The sequence below is a fragment of the Phyllobates terribilis genome, unplaced genomic scaffold (assembly GCF_046119375.1).
Source record: "Phyllobates terribilis strain yellow unplaced genomic scaffold, ASM4611937v1 Scaffold_8__6_contigs__length_399053987, whole genome shotgun sequence".
In the NCBI taxonomy this organism is placed as follows: Eukaryota; Metazoa; Chordata; class Amphibia; order Anura; family Dendrobatidae; genus Phyllobates; species Phyllobates terribilis.
The window spans coordinates 57,705,099-57,728,012 of NW_027362768.1; the positions used below are offsets into that span (position 1 = coordinate 57,705,099).

A 22,914-nucleotide genomic window follows, 5' to 3' on the forward strand; every position below is an offset into this window, starting at 1 on the left:
GAAATAAGTCTGGAACTCAGACCTGTGTCTGCCTCCTACTGAGACCAAGCTAAAACTGAGTAGCTTGGTGAGAGAAAGCAGGAGTAATCCTCTGAGGAGGAGCTTTTTTTCTCTTCGTGTCAGCAACATACACCCATGGTCTTCCTGTGTCCCCCAATGAAGCAAAAGAGAAACAGTTCCCTGTTGAGGTTGAAAGTCAGGAACCCAGGGGGATGGGATAAATACCAAAAAGACTACTCCTGATATGACACAAAAGGGAGTAGGAGGCACAGCAAAAAAGGATGCAAAAGAAAATAAGAGTGGGAGATGAGGGAAGGATAGTCCACACGGAATAGAGAAGGAGAACCCTCAGAAGAGTCCATGAGACTTATGGAGGCGGTACTGAGGGATTAAACAAAGCTATCCAACATCAATTATACCAGCAGGGTCACCCATTCAATGGCCTTGCACGGAGAATGGGTACACCAATACATGGCGGAGCTGTGAATGGCAATAAAACAGTGCCTGCAGGGAGATACACTACAGTGAAGTCCATGGCGTATTCTCTGTGGCATACTAACCTAAGGTGGGGGGACATCCTCACCACCAGGGAGGAAAAAAAACATAGGAAAAAGGAAACTGAAAAAAACACAGCAGACCTGAAAACTAGTTATTTTTGCCTCCTTTGGATACAAGTTTAAAAACAGTTGTCTGTTGTCCGAGGAGAGGGTATGTCCCACCAGGCGGGGCCAACACTTTCACCTAGTGGCAAGGAGTATACCCCATGGGTCTGTGTTGCCAATGTCATTGATTAAAAAATGTATTTCCTAACTCCATGGCACTGTCTGCTACATACTGTATATTACAAGTAGAATCAAACAGATAGAAATAAAGAGCAAATGGGGGACAATGTCATTTACCACACTATACAGTATGCACACATTGAAAATAAGGTAAGAGAACGTTACCTCTGTTAATTTCATTCCTGGTTTCACAACTTTTGCCACAGCTGCAGCTGTTGGGGACATTGCAGTTAATTCTTCTTCACTCAACAGAACACCTAAAAGTAAGAAGTCATCAACTGAACTGGGATGTAGGATTCTCAGCTCATTTCTAGACTAATTATTTAAAGGGGTACTCCAGAGAGATAAAAAAAAAAAAAAAAAAAATAGTGCACGGTTTCTGCCCTAACAATAAAAAGATGAGATGCCCAGTACAGTTATACATTTTTAACTCTTGTAATTCCATGTGACAGGATCTGCTCTTTCACTGCTCCCCTTGTAGCAGCCCCCTGATGAAGCCATCTCCTTCACAGGGCTACTTGCAGGGAGCAGGCCATGCCCCCTCTCCTCAGGCTGCCTGTTCCTTACAGGGGGGGATATAATCCGCAAAAGATAAAATAATGTCTCTTTATTATTATAACCTTATTTTAAAACAGGTTAATACTGGACAATACTGGACACAAAGCATGTAAAAGACACACAGTGTACTGATTGAAGAGATGATCACAAATGTTAGGTCAGCCTGATGGAGACTTGACCTGACTAACCCAATTGGTATAATGAGGTGGAACCCTTAACAATATAAGGCCCTCCAGGCAAATTGTGTCTCACCAATGGTCATAAAGTCCCATACAATGTGAAATCATGTGAAACATACACTACTACAAATTAAAGAAGACAGTACACATAGACCGACGCACTAAATGCGTGATAATACCAGATAATTATTAGAGTATGATAATAGATAGTGGTTAGGCAATGTCATATACCACTCGGACCATACAGATCTACCATCTCTAATTGTACCAAAAAATAAACCAGTGCACATTGAAGGCTACCTGGTCATATAGTCACAGCAGTATATCTGAGTCAGTGGGTACAGATACCTCTCATAAACTGCTGTACATCCACATAATAACTAGATTTGCGGAAAAAGACTCTCATAGCTCAATAGAAAGAAACCACTACTTAGCTTTCCAGTATTATTAGCAGTGCTCCAATATTAAAGGCGGGCTCCCGACGCGTTTCTCCAGGGGAGTGCATAGCCCAATGTTCTGCGCCATCACAGAGATGCATATGCTGAGAAGAGATTGTCCCTGTGTCTTTTATAGACACCGCACGCTGACCGCCGGCATGCTTCCAGGTTGTCGTGTGTCAGCTGGGTGACGCACGTCCTGCCGGATGCATACTCACATCCGGCTCTTGCAGCGCACCGTGGAACGCATTGTACTGCGCATGCGCGGGCACGGATCCCGCAGTAATCTCATGCACCCGCTCGGGTCAGAGGCAGCTGTACCTCCAAGCAATCCGCCATGGAGACAGCTCCAACCCCAAACATAGACCGCATTAGAAGAACCGCCTTATAAGACAGTACTAATGCCAATATAGATGATCATGCCCGCCCACAAGGGCCTGTCATAATGATCATAAACCACAGAGAAGAGGTCAGTTCCTGGACATGATAAATAGACATCCAACATACCTGACCAAAAGGGCGCGAAAAAAAACATATAGAGGCCAGGGAGTGCGATCTCATCAGATACAGAAGATAGAGCTACAGACATATTGACGTACTTAAAATGTGACTAAAAAGTTGGGAATGGACATGGTGAGAGACGAGTGGGAAAGGGACAAAGGGAAGAACTATTGCTGGTTCTACGGACTAAGCCCTCTCTAAGCTGATCCCTACCTAACGTGGAGGTTGGCACCCTAGGGGGACTGGGCAAATGGCGCCCCCACTCAATGGCGTCTAACCCTCACTGACTGGGTCCCTATGATGACCCTATTATAGAAAAGAAGTGAAGGAAAGTTGTTCATTAAGGCCGTGAGGCTGAATAGTTCTCAACCAAAAGATCCATTTACATTCCTTCTGTAGGATCTTTCGATCCCAATTCCCACCTCTGGCTGGAGGCCCGATTCTATCAATGCCTACAAATAGCATGCAGTCTGGGTTGCCACTGTGAACATTGTTAACATGATTGGCAACTGGAGTCTCCCTTTTATCGATGATGTCTCGTATGTGTTCCCTAATCCTCCTCCTGAACTCACGTCTAGTCTTTCCCACATATTCGACACCACAGTCACACTAACACTTGGATCACAGAGACCAGGAAGGTCTTCACTGACCGAACTTTTGTACAAAAACAAAAATACCTTGTCCTTTGGCACTGCCTTTAAGGAGCTCACCAAGGTTTATAGGGATCAAATCACGTTGTGGTGGGAGGTGCAAAGCTTAGACCATTATATTAGATAAGGAATTGTCCCACGTCATCTTAGAATTGCTCTCTCACCAGGATACAGATATAAAAACCCTGTTATGGTAGCAAAGTGGGAGAAAGAAGCAACGGATAGCTCCCTGAGACTTATGAAACTCCTCTTAGAGGAGGAAAGGGTCACCTTAAATAATCTGAATGAGTCTCTGAAGGAACATATTGAAATTACCAAAAAGTTTGCCTCTGAACCTGAGTTTTCTGTTAAAGAAACCGGTCTTCAAAACAACTTGGAAAAATGTAAATATCATCTTAAATAAAGTAAACACAAACTGTTCAATAGAGACCTACAAGAATTTCGAGAGAATAAAGCACACTATCTCAATTGGCCATGGTCAAAGATTACCTGAATCAGATCTCCTCATCAGAAACCGAGATCTCAGATACCGAGACTAGGCCAAGATATCAGAGAGGTAGAGGCAAAGGAAGGAGTGCTCATCGGGGGAATAGAGGGGGTGGGAGAAGATCCCCCCAAAGAGATGTTTTTTTTAGAGTACAATTACCCATTGAGAAATCGTCTAAATTTGAACGGAGGTATCTGAACCACAGTTCGTCTGAGTCAGTAGGAAAATCAGTGACTCCTGCTCCACCTGTCACTCACCAGTCTATCCCTACAGTGAGCACTTCCTCCTCACGAGAATCACGCATTATTAACTTATCTTCGAGACCACTTAATAATCAGGAGATGTGTGTTCTGAGCAAGGGATTGTCCTTTGTCCCCACCACTTATTTTAACCCCTTCGCAACCCTGGGTTTTTCCATTTTTGCATTTTCGTTTTTTGCTCCCCTTGTTCCCAGAGCCATAGCGTTTTTTATTTTTTGGTCAATATGGCCGTGTGAGGGCTTATTTTTTGCGGGACGAGTTGAACTTTTCAACGCCATTACTAGTTTTACCATATCGTGTACGGGAAAACGGGCAAAAAATTCCAACTGCGGTGAAATTGCAAAAAAAAGTGCAATACCACTGATGTGTTTTTTTTTTTACCACATTCACTGAATGCTAAAACTGACCTGCCATTATTATTCTCCAGGTCATTACGAGTTCGTACATACCAAACATGTATAGGTTCTTTTTTATTTAAGTGGTGAAAAAAAATTCCAAAAAGTTTGGTAAAAAAAAAAAAAAAAATAGCACCATTTTCTAAGACCTGTAGCGTCTCCATTTTTCGGGATCTGGGGCGGGTGAGGGCTTATTTTTTGCGCACCGAGCTAAAGTTTTTATTGATAACATTTTGGGGTAGATCCGATGTTTTGATCGCCCGTTATTGCAATGTTGCGGAAACCAAAAAAAGCAATTCTGGCGTTTAGAATTTTTTTTCTCGTTACGCCGTTTACCGATCGGATTAATTCTTTTTTTATATTGATAGATCGGGCGATTCTGAACGCACCGATACCAAATATGGGTATGTAGTTTTTTTTTTTTTTTTATTCTTTTATTTTGAATGGGGTGATTTAAACTTTTATATTTTTTTAATTTTTTTTTTATATTTAATTTTTTTTATATTTTTAAAAACTTTTTTTTCACTTTTTGCTTGCTTCTATAGTCTTCATAGGAGACTAGAAGCAGCAACTGTAAGCTCGCCTCTGCTACATACAGATGATCAGCAGATCACCTCTATGTAGCAGAAATGGGCCTGTGCTATGAGCGCCGACCACTAGGTGGCGCGCATAGCGACCAGCTCATGACAACCACTGGAGTCTGCTGCAGACCCAGGGTTGTCATGACCACCCATCGATGACCCGCGATCACGTGACGGGGTCACCGATGGGCGGGGTAAGTGCCGCGCTTCTGGCGCGGCGCTGTTATATGCCGCTGTCAGTGATTGACAGCGGCATTTTAAATGTTAACAGCTGCGGGTGGATCGCGATTCCACCAGCGGCTGTTGCGGGTACATGTCAGCTGTAATAATCAGCTGACATGTGCCTGGTTAAGTGCGGGCTCAGCGCCGGAGCCCTCACTGAACCGGGGGATTACAGCCTGTGCGTACTAATATGGCACAGGCTGTAAAAGGGTTAATTGCTTTGAGACCATAAAGGACCTCCACCTTTTTATTCGTAAGCTAAGGTGGAAGAAACATTTCAGTAGGGAAGATAAAAGATCATGTATGGAACTTGGTATTGGGGAGAACCTTCTTGAGGATGTACATTTCCTTTTTCATTTAGGAGTCACCGATCCTAATAATAACCGGGATGGCCCATTTACATCACTTAAGAATAAGAGCAAAAACATGCCTCCGCAATCCGGAGACCCTGGGTCCATAGAAGTTTTCCTTAACTTGGTCACGAGGGACATTTTGGAATTATCCAAGTCTAAGCTTATGGGTAAACACAATCTCACTAAACAGGAGATGCAGTGTCTCTGTAATCTTGAGAATGATCGTACCATTATGATTAAACCATCTGACAAGGGCGGAAATATCGTCATCATGGATTCCTCGTGATATAAAGAGACTTGCATGACCCTGCTTAGAGATCGTACCAGTTATGAGGTTGTGGCTGGAAATCCCACGGTTGATCTTTTGAAGGAACTTTAGCGTCTCGTTGCGGAGAGTGTGCATAATGGTGTAATTGACAGGAAGGAGAGAGACTTCCTCTGCCCCACACACCCCACCATGGCCACTTTTATTGTCTCCCTAAGGTGCACAAGGGACTGGACCCTCTTAAGGGCAGACCTATCGTTGCAGGCACTAACAGTTTAACACAGAACATGGGGATTTATTTGGACCAGATATTAAAACCGTTTGTAGGGTCCTTGAGCTCGCATGTCCGTGACACTACAGATCTATTGGGCAAATTGGATGGTATTTGTCTAGAGCCTGATATGATTCTAGGCAGCATAGATGTAGAGGCACTGTACACATCAATTCCACATGACATGGGTCTTCGGGCTGTGGACCACTGAGTACAAGAGGTTGTCAGTTCACCAGACATAACAGGTTTATTTTACAATCATTGGAGTTTTGTCAGAAGAACAATTTTTTTCTATTTGACAATAAGTACTTCCACCAGCTCAGGGGCACAGCGATGGGGTGTCCCTGCGCCCCTTCGCATGCAAATTTGCTCCTGGGCTGGTGGGAGGAAACAATGGTCTTTAGCGAGCCTCCGGTTCCCCTATGTGATAGGGTGATCATTTGGTTACGTTATATTGATGACATCATCGTTGTGTGGAAGGGACCTGAGGCCCTTTTTAGTGATTTTGTCAAACAGTTTAACACTAACAACATCGGCTTACGTTTCACACATGAATGTAACAATGCTGTTCTACCATTTCATGATGTTTGCATCCGTAAAGGGGAAAATGGTGAATTGACCACGAGCAACTACCGGAAACCCACGGCCACTAATTCCTTACTGAGGTGGGAGAGTGGACACCCAGGCCCACTGAAAAAAGGTATCCCTAAGGGGCAATACCTAAGGATTCGCAGAAACTGTTCTGACATCGGCACATTTAAAGTACAAGCTGATGATTTACGTGAACGGTTTATCGAGAGGGGGTACCCTCAGAAAACCCTAACTGAGGCCTATAAGAATTCAATCAAAAAATAACACAGGGATCTACTCATTCCTAAGGTCAACAACAACCCGTTTCATTACTACCCACTCCAATGGAGCCAGCGGGGTTAGGGAGATTCTTAAGCGCCACTGGCCAGTGTTATTAATGGATGCAGACATCAAAGATGCAGTTGGGGTCCTCCCACAGGTCACCTATCGCAGGGGGAGGTCCCTAAAGGATACATTGGTCCACAGCCATTTTAAAGACAATTTACATCCATCTTGGTTGGGCACCCAAGTTAAGGGGTGCTTCAAGTGTGGTCACTACAGTGCTTGCGAAACGGTGGCACAGGCCAAGGGCTTCAGCAGTAGTGTGACGGGAAAAAAACTATACCATCCGACAGTTCATCAACTGCCGCACTACTGGGGTGATCTATAAGGCCACGTGTGACTGTGGTGTCGAATATGTGGGAAAGACTAGACGTGAGTTCAAGAGGAGGATTAGGGAACACATAAGAGACATCATCAATAAAAGGGAGACTCCAGTTGCCAATCATGTTAACAATGTTCACAGTGGCAACCCAGACTGCATGCGATTTGTACGCATTGAGAGAATCAGGCCTCCAGCGAGAGGTGGGGATTGGGATCGAAAGATCCTACAGAAGGAATGTAAATGGATCTTTTGGTTGAGAACTATTCAGCCTCATGGCCTTAATGAACAACTTTCCTTCACTTCTTTTCTATAATAAGGTCAGCAAAGGGACCCAGTCAGTGAGGGATAGATGCCGTTGAGTGGGGGCGCCATTTGCGCAGTCCCCCTAGGGTGCCAACCTCCACGTTAGGTAGGGACCAGCTTAGAGAGGGCTTAGTCCGTAGAACCAGCAATAGTTCCTCCCTTTGTCCCATTCCCACTTGTCCCTCACCATGTCCATTCCCACCTTTTTAGTCACATTTTAAGTACGTCAATATGTCTGTAGCTCTATCTTCTGTATCTGATGAGATCGCACTCCCTGGCCTCTATATGTTTTTTTTCGCGCCCTTTTGGTCAGGTATGTTGGATGTCTATTTATCATGTCCAGGAACTGACCTCTTCTCTGTGGTTTATGATCATTATGACAGGCCCATGTGGACAGGCATGATCATCTATATTGGCATTAGTACTGTCTTATAAGGCGGTTCTTCTAATGCGGTCTATGTTTGGGGTTGGAGCTGTCTCCATGGCGGATTGCTTGGAGGTACAGCTGCCTCTGACCCGAGCGGGTGCACGAGATGACAGCGGGATCCATGCCCGCGCATGCGCAGTACAATGCGTTCCACGGAGTGCTGCAAGAGCCGGATGTGAGTATGCATCCGGCAGGACGGGCGTCACCCAGCTGACATGACAACCCGGAAGCATGCCGCATGCCGGCGGTCAGCGTGCGGTGTCTATAAAAGACACAGGGACAATCTCTTCTCAGCATATGCATCTCTGTGATGGCGCAGAACATTGGGCTATGCACTCCCCTGGAGAAACGCGTCGGGAGCCCGCCTTTAATATTGGAGCACTGCTAATAATACTGGAAAGCTAAGTAGTGGTTTCTTTCTATTGAGCTATGAGAGTCTTTTTCCGCAAATCTAGTTATTATGTGGATGTACAGCAGTTTATGAGAGGTATCTGTACCCACTGACTCAGATATACTGCTGTGACTATATGACCAGGTAGCCTTCAATGTGCACTGGTTTATTTTTTGGTACAATTAGAGATGGTAGATCTGTATGGTCCGAGTGGTATATGACATTGCCTAACCACTATCTATTATCATACTCTAATAATTATCTGGTATTATCACGCATTTAGTGCGTCGGTCTATGTGTACTGTCTTCTTTAATTTGTAGTAGTGTATGTTTCACATGATTTCACATTGTATGGGACTTTATGACCATTGGTGAGACACAATTTGCCTGGAGGGCCTTATATTGTTAAGGGTTCCACCTCATTATACCAATTGGGTTAGTCAGGTCAAGTCTCCATCAGGCTGACCTAACATTTGTGATCATCTCTTCAATCAGTACACTGTGTGTCTTTTACATGCTTTGTGTCCAGTATTGTCCAGTATTAACCTGTTTTAAAATAAGGTTACAATAAAGAGACATTATTTTATCTTTTGCTAATTATATTCAAATATTGGGTACCACTTTTTCACTACATATTTTTCCTTACAGGGGGGAGCAGCACTTACTGTATGATGTAATGATCCAGACGGGATGGGGGAGCAGTGAAAGAGCAGATCATGTCACTTGAAATTACAAGGGTTAAAAAGATCATATAACTGCACTGGGCATCTCATCTTTGTAGTGTATGAGGGCAGGAACAGTACAAAAATGTTTATCTTCCTGAAATACCCCTTTAAAGAGATGAAATGTTACAAAATGCTTTGAAAATCCCTTACAGACTGCAATGATACTTTAGAAGTAGATCAAATATAAAAGGATTTATGGCACTACTTACAAATGGTCTGGTAACTGCAGAAAATAGGAGACAAGCATGCAAATAAAAAACATGTAGTGAACAAAAAAAAGTATCAATATATTAAAACACTAATAATTATCAGCACGAATCACCGCACAACAATCCCATTATGGGTATCAAATCATCAGAATAGCACTTCACAATAATAGTGTGTATGTAGTCCAGAGTCCTTATTGTGCTCCAATAGTCAATAGTGAAGAATCCAGTTGAGAATGATAATTTGTAATTTATAGTTATTGCACAGCTGGTCCAGAGCAGACACTGGCTCTGGGTTTCCTAAATGAAGTAAGTGCCCCTCTGTGGAGAGCCGACGGTGGATGAGAAATACTTGCGGAGTGGAGGGAACTAATGGTCATCACATTAAAGAAGCGCTGAGTATGGCATAGATACTGCTGACAATGAGTCAGCGGACAGTAATACTCACTTGCTTCACATTATTATTGTAACGCGCTATTCTGATGATTTGATACCCACAATGGGATTGTTGTGCGGTGATTCAAGCTGATAATTATCAGTGTGTTTTAATATATTGATACTTTTTATTGATCACTACATGTTTTTTATTTGCATGCTTGTCCTCTATTTTCAGCAGTTTCCATGCCATTTGCAAGTAGCACGATAGATCCTTTTATATTGGGCCTAGTTTTTATGCACAGATTTGCACACAGGATCGGCACATCTATCTGCAGCTTCTTCTTTGGTTACCAATCTACCCCTATCCCTTGGGTACTTGTGAAAGAGACATTTTTTATACTTTAATACTTATAAAGAAACTCCGACTACCTTTCCGCTTGGTGGAGGAAAGCAAATCATTTGCATTTTCAAGTTCTCGCTCTAGTTTACTGATTCTTTCACCAAGGTCTTTTTCGACTTTACATTTCCCGGCTTCCATTTCTCCTAGCTGATCCTGAAGAGAGGAGTTATCTTAAAAAAAAAAAAAAAAAAAAATTCAAGTGAAACAATAAAGATTACATATGGTGTTAATAGGAAATCAGAGAAGCAATACTATCTGTATAAAGAGGGATGAATGCACAATCTCCAACTTACGATCACCGGCTTCTTTCAGGAGTTTATGAAGCTCCTCCACCGCCCGTGACAATTCTACGCTCTTTCCCTCAGAATCGTCTGCAGCACTCTGGAAAAACATGCAGCAAAAAGGGGAATTTCTTTCATGAATCTTTGATGAACGCAGTCGCATTGAAAACATAAGACAAGTAAAAGCATTAGAAATCGCAACTTCTCAAAATTCGAGAGACCAATTGCTATTACCTGGACAGCCACTCATTTTCCCTGCCCCATGGAATGAATAGGCAATCGTGTCATACATAGTTGTGTCCCTGTACTTGTCAACTCATGTCAAGAAAAGTTGGCTGTGACACACAGCACCATGATTATGTGTAAGCACCATTTTAGGTTGTGATCATTCTGTCTGACATGTAGCCTTACCTTGTAGAGGTTACAGAGTTTAATATTTGCTTTGAGTTCATTATGAAACTTTTCTTCCACACTGGCTTGCTGGTCCTTTGCCTGTAAAAGCAATTAATATAATTGAAAGAAACTCAACCTGGTTTTCTGTAATGTTTGTGCTTCTCAAACTATTTAACAAACCAAAAGAAATACAATTACAGCTGACACTCAATACATTACCAGGAATCAGGGCAGGGTTGTCACACAACTTTACTGTGGAGTTTATAAGAAATTCTACTTGCCTCTTTTAGTTTATTCATTAGATCTTCAGCTTGTTTTTGGAGATTTCCATTGCTTGTTTTCAGATTTTTAACCTGTTCTTCTAGTTGAATAACCTTAAAAAGATTAAAAAAAAAGTTAAAGGCGCTTCCTAATATTAGGTAAGGAATGTCGATTATCTGTAGTAGAGGTAAAGCAAGGTATATTCTAAGCAATACAATGGAGTTACCTCATCTTTTTTATTCCCCAGAGTTCCTTTAAGTTCTAAGATTTCACTGCCTTTCTGTCTTTGAATAGATAAAAGTTCATCAGTTTTCGATCGCAGTTCATTGTTCAGCCAGTTGTTTTGGGTTTGCAGAAGCTCCTTTTCTTGTTCCAAGCGCTTCTCCCGATACTTGTGAGGAGAGGGGGTAAAATGGAAGCGAAATTAGGCAAAGAATTAAGGTTCTTAGAGCCAGCTTGTCCTACTGAAGTTAAAATGCTCTGGTCATGAAGGGGTTAAGTTTTTGCTGTTTTTTTTTTTTTTTTTTTTTTTGCTCCCAGAGCCAGAACTTTTTTATTTTTGGGTCAATATGGCCATTTGAGAGCTTATATTTTGCGGTTGTACTTTTGAACAACATCACTAATTTTACCATATCGTGTACTGGGAAATGGGGAAAAAAAGTGCGGTGAACTTGCGAAAAAAGTGCAATACCACATTCGCTTTTTGTTTTTCCACCGCGTTCACTGAATGCCAAAACTGACCTGCCATTATGATTCTCCAGGTCATTACAAGTTCATAGATACCAAACATGTATAGGATCTTTTTTATTTAAGTGGTGAAAAAAAATCCAAAGTTTGCTAAGAAAAAAAAAAAGCCATTTTCCGAGACGAGTAGCGTTTCCATTTTTCGTGATCTAGGGCCGGGTGAGGGCTTATTTTTTGTGCACTGAGCTGACATTTTTATAGATACCATTTTGGGTAGATACAATGTTTTGATCGCCTGTTATTGCAATGTTGCGGCGACCAAAAAAAAGTAACTTTGGCGTTTAGAAATTTTTTTTCGTTATGCCATTTACCGATTGGATTTTTTTATATTGATAGATCGGGCGATTCTGAATGCAGCGATACCAAATATGTGTTTTGTTTTTTTTAATTGTTTTATTTTGAATGGAGCGAAAGGGGAGTAATTTAAACTTAGTTTTTTTATTTTAATATTTTTAAAAACTTTTTTTTTTTTTTTTACTTTTTGCATGCTTAAATAGTCTTTATGGGAGACTAGAAGCAGCACTTGCTTGATCAGCTCTGCTACATACAGGCGATGAGCAGATTGCCCATATGTAGCAGATTTGCTCACTTGCTATGAGTGCCGACCACTGGGCAGCACTCATAGCAATCTAGACATGACAACCACAGAGGTCTCCTGCAGACCCCGGGTTGTCATGCCAACCCATTGGTGACCCGCGATCATGTGACGGGGTCACCGATGGGCAGGGCAAGTGAAGATCTTCCGGCGCGGTGCTATTAAATGCAGCTGTCAGATTGACAGCAGCATTTAACTAGTTAACAGCCGCAGGTGGATAGAGGTTCCACATGCGGATGTTGCGGGCACATGTCAGCTGTATAGATCAGCTGACATGTGCCCAGTTTAGCGCGGGCTCAGCGCCGGAGCTCGCGTTGAACAGGGGGTGCCAACGTGGTGCATACTATTGTGTACCGCGTTGGAAAGGGGTTAAAGTCATGAACAAACAAAATTCTGCAAGAACTATTTTTTTTATTTTTTGTTAGATTTTATGACCGCTACAGAAAAATCTTATGACTGAGTGCAATCCAAGTTAAAACTTAGAAAACCACTAAAGTGCTTCCAATCAAAAAGGACCCATCTTTTCTATCACATGTCCGTGTCAGGAAGTATTTGCATTAATCTGAATAATTCTAAAGTCCATTTTCTATGAACTGTACATTGTGCTTTTCCTTCATTAGTTTTGGAAAGAGATGAATAAATTGACAATTGGAAACCAATCATAAAAAAAATGGGATCAGATGTACATAAAAAAAACGGTCAAAAATACTGATAGAAGTTCTTGTTCAGATGAGCATATTTTTAATCAGTGTGTGAGTTCACAGGGTCATTGCTGAAAAAAATAAAAAGCGCAGCATGCATCAATCTGGTCAATGACAGTCCAGATTGTGCATGCCGACAACATGCAGCGCCCGCGCTTGTTTGCTGCAATTCAGACATGACTGGCTCGAGTTGTAGTAGGGCCGTCTGAATGTGTCCAAAAGCGCAGATGAAAATACAATTTCCAAAGTTATGCAAAAGAAGTTCCAATGCTACATGATGGAGAAAGCACAGGCAGAAAGTACTCATCAAAGGCCACTTGAAAGTCTATGATACATGAGGGAAGCGGCTGCTTGGCATTACAACTGTACACACTTATGGCTTCTATAGGGTGCGGGTGACAGTTACATGGCATTCAATATGCTGACTTACAGATCAGTAGTGACAGCAATGCCATTGGCAAAGGAAGTGATACCACCCAGTTGCCTACCTGTATATGTCCTGGCATATTGTACACTGTGCGGGGAATACCAGTGCTTACTAATAGACGAGCGCTAACAGTATCTTGCTGTGCTTGACCACAGACACAGGGACACACAGACACCAGTCTAATTTACCTTGATGGAGACCTCGGAGGACTGTAACTCATCCAATTTTAACTGAAGCTCTAGCTTTGCAGCACTAGAATCTTTCAGTTTTTCATTAAGACGTTTTATATCATCTGATGGAAATAAAGAAGAAAGGCAAAAATAAAGCGACTGGTGAGAGATTATGTTATCATTTATCAAATACATACATTACTAGAAGCAACAGGCAAATAGCTCAGAGCACCAGACTGTCCTATTTATAGAGGGTGTCATGGCACAAAGGCTTTGACTAAGAAGGTCTACATGCAAGGTGCTACTGACATCAGCATGGGTTATGCTGGCACTACCATGCAGTGATCTGTCAGACCTGTCATACAACACCCCGGATGAGACCCTTTAATTTGTAATTGGCATCAGAGTTCCAATGAAGCGTGGACGATTATAACCAGAACTTCATGTGGAGCTACTTTTACGAGCACATGTGACTTGTGAGCGAGCCACCTCCAATGCAGAAATGTATACAATACTGCTCCTGCTGACAAAATGCAAGAGACCCGATTCTCCAAGGCTTCCTTCATGCCCATTTCTGTAGCGGCTGACCCCCATTGCTGGCATGATGTGCCTGCAAAGCATCAATGTCTGACTCCTACAGACACTGATGGGAGTGCTTCTATAAAGTGTTTGCTTCACTCAAGTTTAGATCAAAGTTTTAATATTCTTAATATATTGCAGTCATCATATTATATAGCACTGTGTACTTACAATTGCTCATTTTCCCCCTTCTACCCAGCTAATTCTTCTCTTTTCCTTTAGGTCTGTGTAGAAACAGGAAATCTCTTGTCCCTGCATTTATCATTCCCCTCTTCAACCCCTGACCCAGCTGCTCTCTGCTCCCCTGTCAGGGACTTTTGCAGTGACTTATGACTTATACAGGGACAACTGACCTCCTGTTTCTACATAGAGCTTAGAAGGATTCATCTAGTCAGGTTTTAGACTAACAAGCAGAGAAAGAATGTGCATATAAGCAGTGATCACCAAAATAATAGATGAAGAAAAGAGATATATATATTTTAAAGTACATTAATTAATTGTATTTAAATATCATCTGACACAAGTAAAGGACATACCAACAAATTTAAAACACCATTAAAAAAGTGGAATGAACCACTATGTGACGAGCCAGCTACTCAAGAAACCTTTCCATGATATTAAAGAATAGAGTGCAAATAATGCACATAATCAAACAAACCACACAAGCTGTATAGAATATCTGTAGTGGTCAATATTTGCACAAGCCCTATATTGCACACACCCAAGACAAGAAGTGGTACATTACACACTATGTTTGCATGATCAAAATAAGCAGTGGTTTTCAATCAATTGGTAAATGCCTATTCCCCATATGCCCGGGTGCCAGGCCAATGATGTAATACACATTCAGTTAGAATAGTCAAAGTGCAAACAAGGATTATTCAATAAACAAACAATATACCAAAAATAAATATCTGCAAAAAATTAGTCACCATGACTATAAGGGCAGGAAAAGCAGCTCCCCGCACAGTATGGCGATCTAGACCCGCAACATGACCCTAAATGCATATACTTAATTTAAAACAGCATGTGCTCTGGAAGGTGAAGCTGGGACCTCAGTGCCCAACGCGTGTCGCCACGCAAAGTGGCTTCATCAGGGGCATGTATGATCCCATACCATGTGTCAATATATATAAAGCCTAAGTAATCAGTAATTTACCCAGAAAACAGCTGTATCTCAGGAGACGCCAGAGCCCCGGATATCGCGGAACGGAAGTGTGTATGTCTGAACCGGAAGTGCTACCACCGGCACAGATATGTCAAATGCAGCCAGTATAGTATGCGTCCTGAGTTGCTAAGGAGACCCACGCGCACAGACCAAACAGTCCCCGTACATTAGCGCATGCGCGGCTTCATAAGGAGCGTCCACAATGTAAGCCACAGAAAGAATGCTGGCCCGATCAGATGGGAGGTTCACAAATAAGAACTCTCCACCTAGACCCAACAAGTTGAGCGTGGGTACAGTAAAAAAGTCCCAACTCAGTCAGAGTGAGGCTATGTCATGACAATAGCAGCATATCAAAAAATAATAATAATAAGACACATAGGAGTGTGTACAGTAGTCAAACCCCTATGTGTCCTCTGAAAAAACAACTTTTTCCTTATAAGTAAAAATGTTTATAAATTAGATCAGGGTCACTCAAGGTCCAATCCTGTCCAGTTAATATTGATCATTCTGTTGCTAGATAAAGAAGAAAGTATACATGCTACCTTTAAGGAGATTTATAAATAACCCCATTAAAAGTACGACATTGTATGATAAACGCGACACCGCCATTGGAGCACTTGTGGCACTATCAAACAGCAAAATAATGCAACTCAATTCATATCATACATGGGCGCCGTTATAAGTATTGATTCTTCCTTTAATGCACTCTTTATAAGGTGGGAGTACAGATTCCCAAATTTTTCACCGAAGTAGGCTTTAGTGGGTAAATATTATCTATTACCCAACAAGGTCATCAATGACTAGTCTGTGTGCATTCAATGTAGTATAACAATTATTGACCACCACAGATAGAGAAGCCTAGTAGCGGATTGCGGTTTGATAGTGCCACAAGTGCTCCAATGGCGGTGTCGCGTTTATCATACAATGTCGTACTTTTAATGGGGTTATTTATAAATCTCCTTAAAGGTAGCATGTATACTTTCTTCTTTATCTAGCAACAGAATGATCAATATTAACTGGACAGGATTGGACCTTGAGTGACCCTGATCTAATTTATAAACATTTTTACTTATAAAGGAAAAAGTTGTTTTTTCAGAGGACACATAGGGGTTTGACTACTGTACACACTCCTATGTGTCTTATTATTATTATTTTTTGATATGCTGCTATTGTCATGACATAGCCTCACTCTGAGTTGGGACTTTTTTACTGTACCCACGCTCAACTTGTTGGGTCTAGGTGGAAAGTTCTTATTTTTGAACCTCCCATCTGATCGGGCCAGCATTCTTTCTGTGGCTTACATTGTGGACGCTCCTTATGAAGCCGCGCATGTGCTAATGTACGGGGACCGTTTGGTCTGTGCGCGTGGGTCTCCTTAGCAACTCAGGACGCATACTATACTGGCTGCATTTGACATGTCTGTGCCGGTGGTAGCACTTCCGGTTCAGACATACACACTTCCGTTCCGCGATGTCCGGGGCTCCGGCGTCTCCTGAGATACAGCTGTTTTCTGGGTAAATTACTGATTACTTAGGCTTTATATATATTGACACATGGCATGGGATCATACATGCCCCTGATGAAGCCACTTTGCGTGGCGACACGCGTTGGGCACTGAGGTCCCAGCTTCACCTTCCAGAGCACATGCTGTTTTAAATTAAGTATATGCATTTAGGGTCATGTTGCGGGTCTAGATCGCCATACTGTGCGGGGAGCTGCTTTTCCTGCCCTTATAGTCATGGTGACTAATTTTTTGCAGATATTTATTTTTGGTATATTGTTTGTTTATTGAATAATCTTTGTTTGCACTTTGACTATTCTAACTGAATGTGTATTACATCATTGGCCTGGCACCCGGGCATATGGGGAATAGGCATTTACCAATTGATTGAAAACCACTGCTTATTTTGATCATGCAAACATAGTGTGTAATGTACCACTTCTTGTCTTGGGTGTGTGCAATATAGGGCTTGTGCAAATATTGACCACTACAGATATTCTATACAGCTTGTGTGGTTTGTTTGATTATGTGCATTATTTGCACTCTATTCTTTAATATCATGGAAAGGTTTCTTGAGTAGCTGGCTCGTCACATAGTGGTTCATTCCACTTTTTTAATGGTGTTTTAAATTTGTTGGTATGTCCTTTACTTGTGTCTGATGAGATTTAAATACAATTAATTAATGTACTTTAAAATATATATATCTCTTTTCTTCATCTATTATTTTGGTGATCACTGCTTATATGCACGTTCTTTCTCTGCTTGTTAGTCTATGTCATTTTTTTTGCGTGCAGCAGGTGGATCCCAATCACCAGATGGTGCCCTCCTTAACTGGTTGTTGTTCTAGTCAGTTTTTAATCACATGATGTCATAGACCTGATGGAAAACAGAAGAATTACCTGGGTATAAAGGCAAAATGAGCAATTATAAGTACACAATGTTATATAATATGATGACTGCAATATATTAAGAGGAGAACTATTTTGATGGGAGGAGGAGGAGTGCTTCTTTAATTACTTTGTGTCTGCCTGCTAGCAGGTGCAGCTATAACCCTAGGTCATGTGTCCCCAAAGTGAACTTTGATCTGTTGGTGCCTTATGGAGGGGATCCCAAGAACTTGAGAATGAAGTGGACACAGAGCTGTTTTAGCCCTATGCCAGATTGTCAAACAGGGCACCGCATGGCTCTTATATGACCAGCTGAAAGGTAAAGGTCCCATTGATGCCACTAGTCTGGTATCAGCCAACTTTAGTGTTAAAGGGGTGGTCCAAAATCAAAGCGGAGTTTAATCATAAATATCTATTAAATCTAATAATCTAAACGCTTTTCTAATATATGTTAATTAAAAATTCTTTACTTTCTACTTTTTTTTTTTTTTTATAACTTCCGATTTGATATAGTTTTGTTTTATAATCCATATGTATGAAAGAAAAAAAAGATATACAGTTAGGTCCATATATATTTGGACAGAGACAACATTTTTCTAATTTTGGTTCTAGACATTACCACAATGAATTTTAAACAAAACAATTCAGATGCAGTTGAAGTTCAGACTTTCAGCTTTCATTTGAGGGTATCCACATTAAAATTGGATGAAGGGTTTAGGAGTTTCAGCTCCTTAACATGTGCCACCCTGTTTTTAAAGGGACCAAAAGTAGTTGGACAATTGACTCCAAGGCTATTTCATGGACAGGTGTGGGCAATCCCTTCGTTATGTCATTCTCAATTAAGTAGATAAAAGGCCTGGAGTGGATTTGAGGTGTGGTGCTTGCATTTGGAAGGTTTTGCTGTGAAGTAAACATGCGGTCAAAAGGAGCTCTCCATGCAGGTGCAACAAGCCATCCTTAAGCTGCAAAAACAGAAAAAACCCATCCGCGAAATTGCTACAATATTAGGAGTTGCAAAATCTACAGTTTGGTACATCCTGAGAAAGAAAGAAAGCACTGGTGAACTCATCAACGCAAAAAGACCTGGGCACCCACGGAAGACAACAGTGGTGGATGATCGCAGAATAATCTCCATGGTGAAGAGAAACACCTTCACAACAGCCAACCAAGTGAACAACACTCTCCAGGAGGTAGGCGTATCAATATCCAAATCTACCATAAAAAGAAGACTGCATGACAGTAAATACAGAGGGTTCACTGCACGGTGCAAGCCACTCATAAGCATCAAGAATAAAAAGGCTAGACTGGACTTTGCTAAAAAACAACTAAAAAAGCCAGCACAGTTCTGGAAGAACATTCTTTGGACAGATGAAACCAAGATCAACCTCTACCAGAATGATGGAAAGAGAAAAGTATGGCGAAGGCGTGGTACAGCTCATGATCCAAAGCATACCACATCATCTGTAAAACACGGCGGAGGCAGTGTGATGGCTTGGGCATGCATGGCTGCCAGTGGTACTGGGTCACTAGTGTTTATTGATGATGTGACACAGGACAGAAGCAGCCGAATGAATTCTGATGTATTCAGTGCCTGTGTGCTAAGATCCAGCCAAACTGATTGGTCGTCGTTTCATACTACAGATGGACAATGACCCAAAACATAAAGCCAAAGCAACCCAGGAGTTTATTAAAGCAAAGAAGTGGAATATTCTTAAATGGCCAAGTCAGTCAGCCGATCTCAACCCAATTGAGCATGCATTTCACTTGTTAAAGACTAAACTTCAGACAGAAAGGCCCACAAACAAACAGCAACTGAAAACCACCGCAGTGAAGGCCTGGCAGAGCATCAAAAAGGAGGAAACACAGAGTCTGGTGATGTCCATGAGTTCAAGACTTCAGGCAGTCATTGCCAACAAAGGGTTTTCAACCAAGTACTAGAAATGAACATATTATTTACAATTATTTAATCTGTCCAATTACTTTTGGTCCCTTTAAAAACAGGGTGGCACATGCTAAGGAGCTGAAACTCCTAAACCCTTCATCCAATTTTAATTTGGCTACCCTCAAATGAAAGCTGAAAGTCTGAACTTCAACTGCATCTGAATTGTTTTGTTTAAAATTCATTGTGGTAATGTCTAGAACCAAAATTAGAAAAATGTTGTCTCTGTCCAAATATATATATGGACCTAACTGTATATACACAAAGGTGATCACCTAGAATTACTTTATTAGACAAAACTTTAACAAGCCACAAATAAGGGAATTAAAAACATTAAAAAAAAGGCCATAAAAGGCCATGATGCATACCACTAAAAACAATGATAAATGTATACAAGATTAATCAATCCACTCACTTGGTATGATATACAAAGTGCATTTGATAGTACATAAAACTAGGGTTTACAGTGGCACTGCAAATTGGGACAGTGACCACTCAGTGTCCTACCAAGAGCTATGATATTGGTTTTTAGTAAACTATTAAAGAAAAATATATATAAAAAATATATATATATAAAATTTGTGCTGGATAAATAAACTTTGAGAGCTATGATGATAAAAATAGAGAGGTTTCATAATCAATGTTTTTTTAAAATAAGCAATTAATAGTTGTTACATTGTTTTTATTCGCATTATTCATTTCAACATAGATAGTCAGGATTTAGGGTGGTGGTCCTATTGAGGAGTAAGTAGGAGGGATGTGGTATGGTACAAGGTACCAGTGGTCCCCTAGTAGAGAGGAAGAGTTAGGTATGAAATTGGAAGATATAATCTGGACAAAGGTATTAGAGGATGTTCGTAGTACCTTTATGGGGCCGGAGGAAGTTGATTCTTGGATGGAGAGGCTGGCTTATATAAGTACTGATAGTATGAGAGCTGGGAGAAAAATGAATCTGAATCTGCAAAAAATTATGTCCTAAAAATCCAGAGATACCCTTTTGAAAGGAAAAAACCCTAAAACTCATTCCAAATTAAGCAATACTATACTAGATGCCCCAATAATTGTACAATTTAATTCCACACACACCTTTAACGTCAAATTGTGAGAAAACATTGGGATCCCCTTAAGTATGACAAAATCCTGGGGGATAAGATACCACCTAAACCTAAATTTATATACAGAAAAGCTAGTAATTTGAGAAACATGATTGCCCCTTCAATAAGAATCCCGCCAAATCCTACTATTTCCTATAGTCTATTCACCAAAAACCTTAAAAGTATTTTTCCATGTAAAAAGTGTAACGCATGCAAACATTCACTTTCCACTAAAAAGAAAACCATCAGCACGGATCAAAAAGTACACCCCATTAAGGACTTTATTACATGTACCACAACAGGAGTTATCTACTGCCTGAAACACCCATGGAATAAATTGTACGTGGGACGCACTAAACACCCCATGTTCAAAAATATTAATGAACACCTTCGGAATATTAAAACCAATATCAGGGACACCCTCTAAACACTTCCTAGAAGCTCATTGGGAACGCATACAGGGAACACAAGTACTGGGGATCCAAGTGGTAAAAAAACACTGGCGAAAAGGGGACTACATTAAAAGTATGTCCCGAGCCGAAAGTGCATGGATTTTTAAGTTAGACACAAGGAAACCCAAAAAGGATTGAACAGCGAAATAGAGCAGTTTGCATTTAATACTTGACTGGATATATTTAATTCACCTTGACCAATCACAGGAAAGAACTCCCTATATAATGGACCAAGAGTGGTAATGGGACCATCCCTGATGGAGACCGTGTGTCTCCGAAACGCGTAGGAACTATTTTGGCCCTTCTACCGCTCCATACATAGTGATCACCGCGTGACTACTAAGTCAAGGCAGTTCCTTGAATACCGCTGCACCAAGTCGCCTATAAGTGCGAGTCGCCAGCCTCGACTCCGCTTCACCACGCTGAAGCCAAATCTCTGCTCACTGCAACTATCCACGGGATGCCGAACAGCCCCCTGGAGCCATTCCTTAGACCAGACGCTACCGGATACAGCCACAAAATGAGGCTTCTTGCATCCGCCTGCATCCTTCTGCACTCTTCTGCTGTCAGCACGCTGCCAGTGTTACAGCGCAACACAGCAACCAGGAATTACGCTGAAGACAGGGCAAACACCTGCTGAGCCCTGTACTGACTAAAGCACCGCGGTTTCTTGTATGGAATAACATATCCATTAAGAACTCCGATATTTGCAGCACTTGTAAGTGGATACCACTGCCACACCAAGTATATCTTTTTGTACTTTCTCATAAGTTGTGCACATTAACCTTAGAACGCATACCTGGGGCCTCGCAGGCCCACCCTGTTAATTGTTTTCTATTTTCTGCAAGATTACTTTAGTTAGAATTTTGAAACTCTAGGTATTCCTCAGGTATATAGTTGTTTGTCATTTCCAGTTGTTCATTTATTTTTATGTTACAGGCATTTTCGGTATAACAACTTTTTTGAAAATACCCATTTTTATGGTCATGCGTTCTAGGGTTAAGTACTTGCCAAAACTAACCTCTATTTCTCCCTTAGACCCCAACAACCCTCAGTGGCAAGCCCTCTCGCCTGAGCATATCTGTATACACCCATATGGTCCTAACAGGTTAGGCACGGGCATATTCACCTATACAGGGAGCTAAAGCGGCAATACTCCTTCTTGGTCTGGATTTTGGTTCCACACATTCCAGGTACAAAAACTCTAATCCACCAGCCAGTTAGTTCCCCCTAATCCCACTACTTACAGCACCCCTCCCCCTCCCTTTTTTCCCTATTAGGTCCCAATAGGACAAGGATCTTCATTTATTCTCCTCTCCAACCAGGGAGCTTATACATCTGAAACCCTATCAATCAGGTAACTATAACCTACTCTAATATTGAGATTAATCGTACATCCTATTTTTAATATTCATTTTTCTCCCAGCTCTCATATTATCAGTACTTATATAAGCAAGTCTCTCCATCCAAGAATGAACTTCCTCCGGCCCTATAAAGGTCCCAACCTGGCTTCTCCGAACATACCCATGGGTTCCAGGTGACCGGAGGGTCCCAACCAGGTTTCACCAAGCATATCCCTGGTGTTAGGTGACCGGAGGGACACAATCCTAGCTTCTCCAAAAGTATCCATGGGTTCAGTGATATTCAATGGAACAGATCCATGTTCTTCCAGCTGGGGCGGTGGTCCTTTAAGCTGACATCCTGTAGGGTCAAATAT

The 22,914-nt window shown here is 41.5% G+C and overlaps 1 protein-coding gene across 1 annotated transcript in view; it reads right to left on the bottom strand.

The window, feature by feature from the left end:
- The window catches only part of TPR (translocated promoter region, nuclear basket protein), a 145,770-nt gene that overhangs the window by 95,551 nt on the left and 27,305 nt on the right, over nucleotides 1–22,914 (bottom strand). Inside the window, exons 5-11 of the mRNA XM_073642977.1 lie at nucleotides 13,596–13,699; nucleotides 11,167–11,331; nucleotides 10,961–11,053; nucleotides 10,698–10,778; nucleotides 10,299–10,386; nucleotides 10,035–10,175; nucleotides 948–1,039 (exon numbers count right to left, since the gene is read on the bottom strand). Of these exons, the coding sequence (XP_073499078.1) occupies nucleotides 948–1,039; nucleotides 10,035–10,175; nucleotides 10,299–10,386; nucleotides 10,698–10,778; nucleotides 10,961–11,053; nucleotides 11,167–11,331; nucleotides 13,596–13,699 (764 nt within the window). The remainder of the gene's footprint in view (nucleotides 1–947; nucleotides 1,040–10,034; nucleotides 10,176–10,298; nucleotides 10,387–10,697; nucleotides 10,779–10,960; nucleotides 11,054–11,166; nucleotides 11,332–13,595; nucleotides 13,700–22,914) is intronic.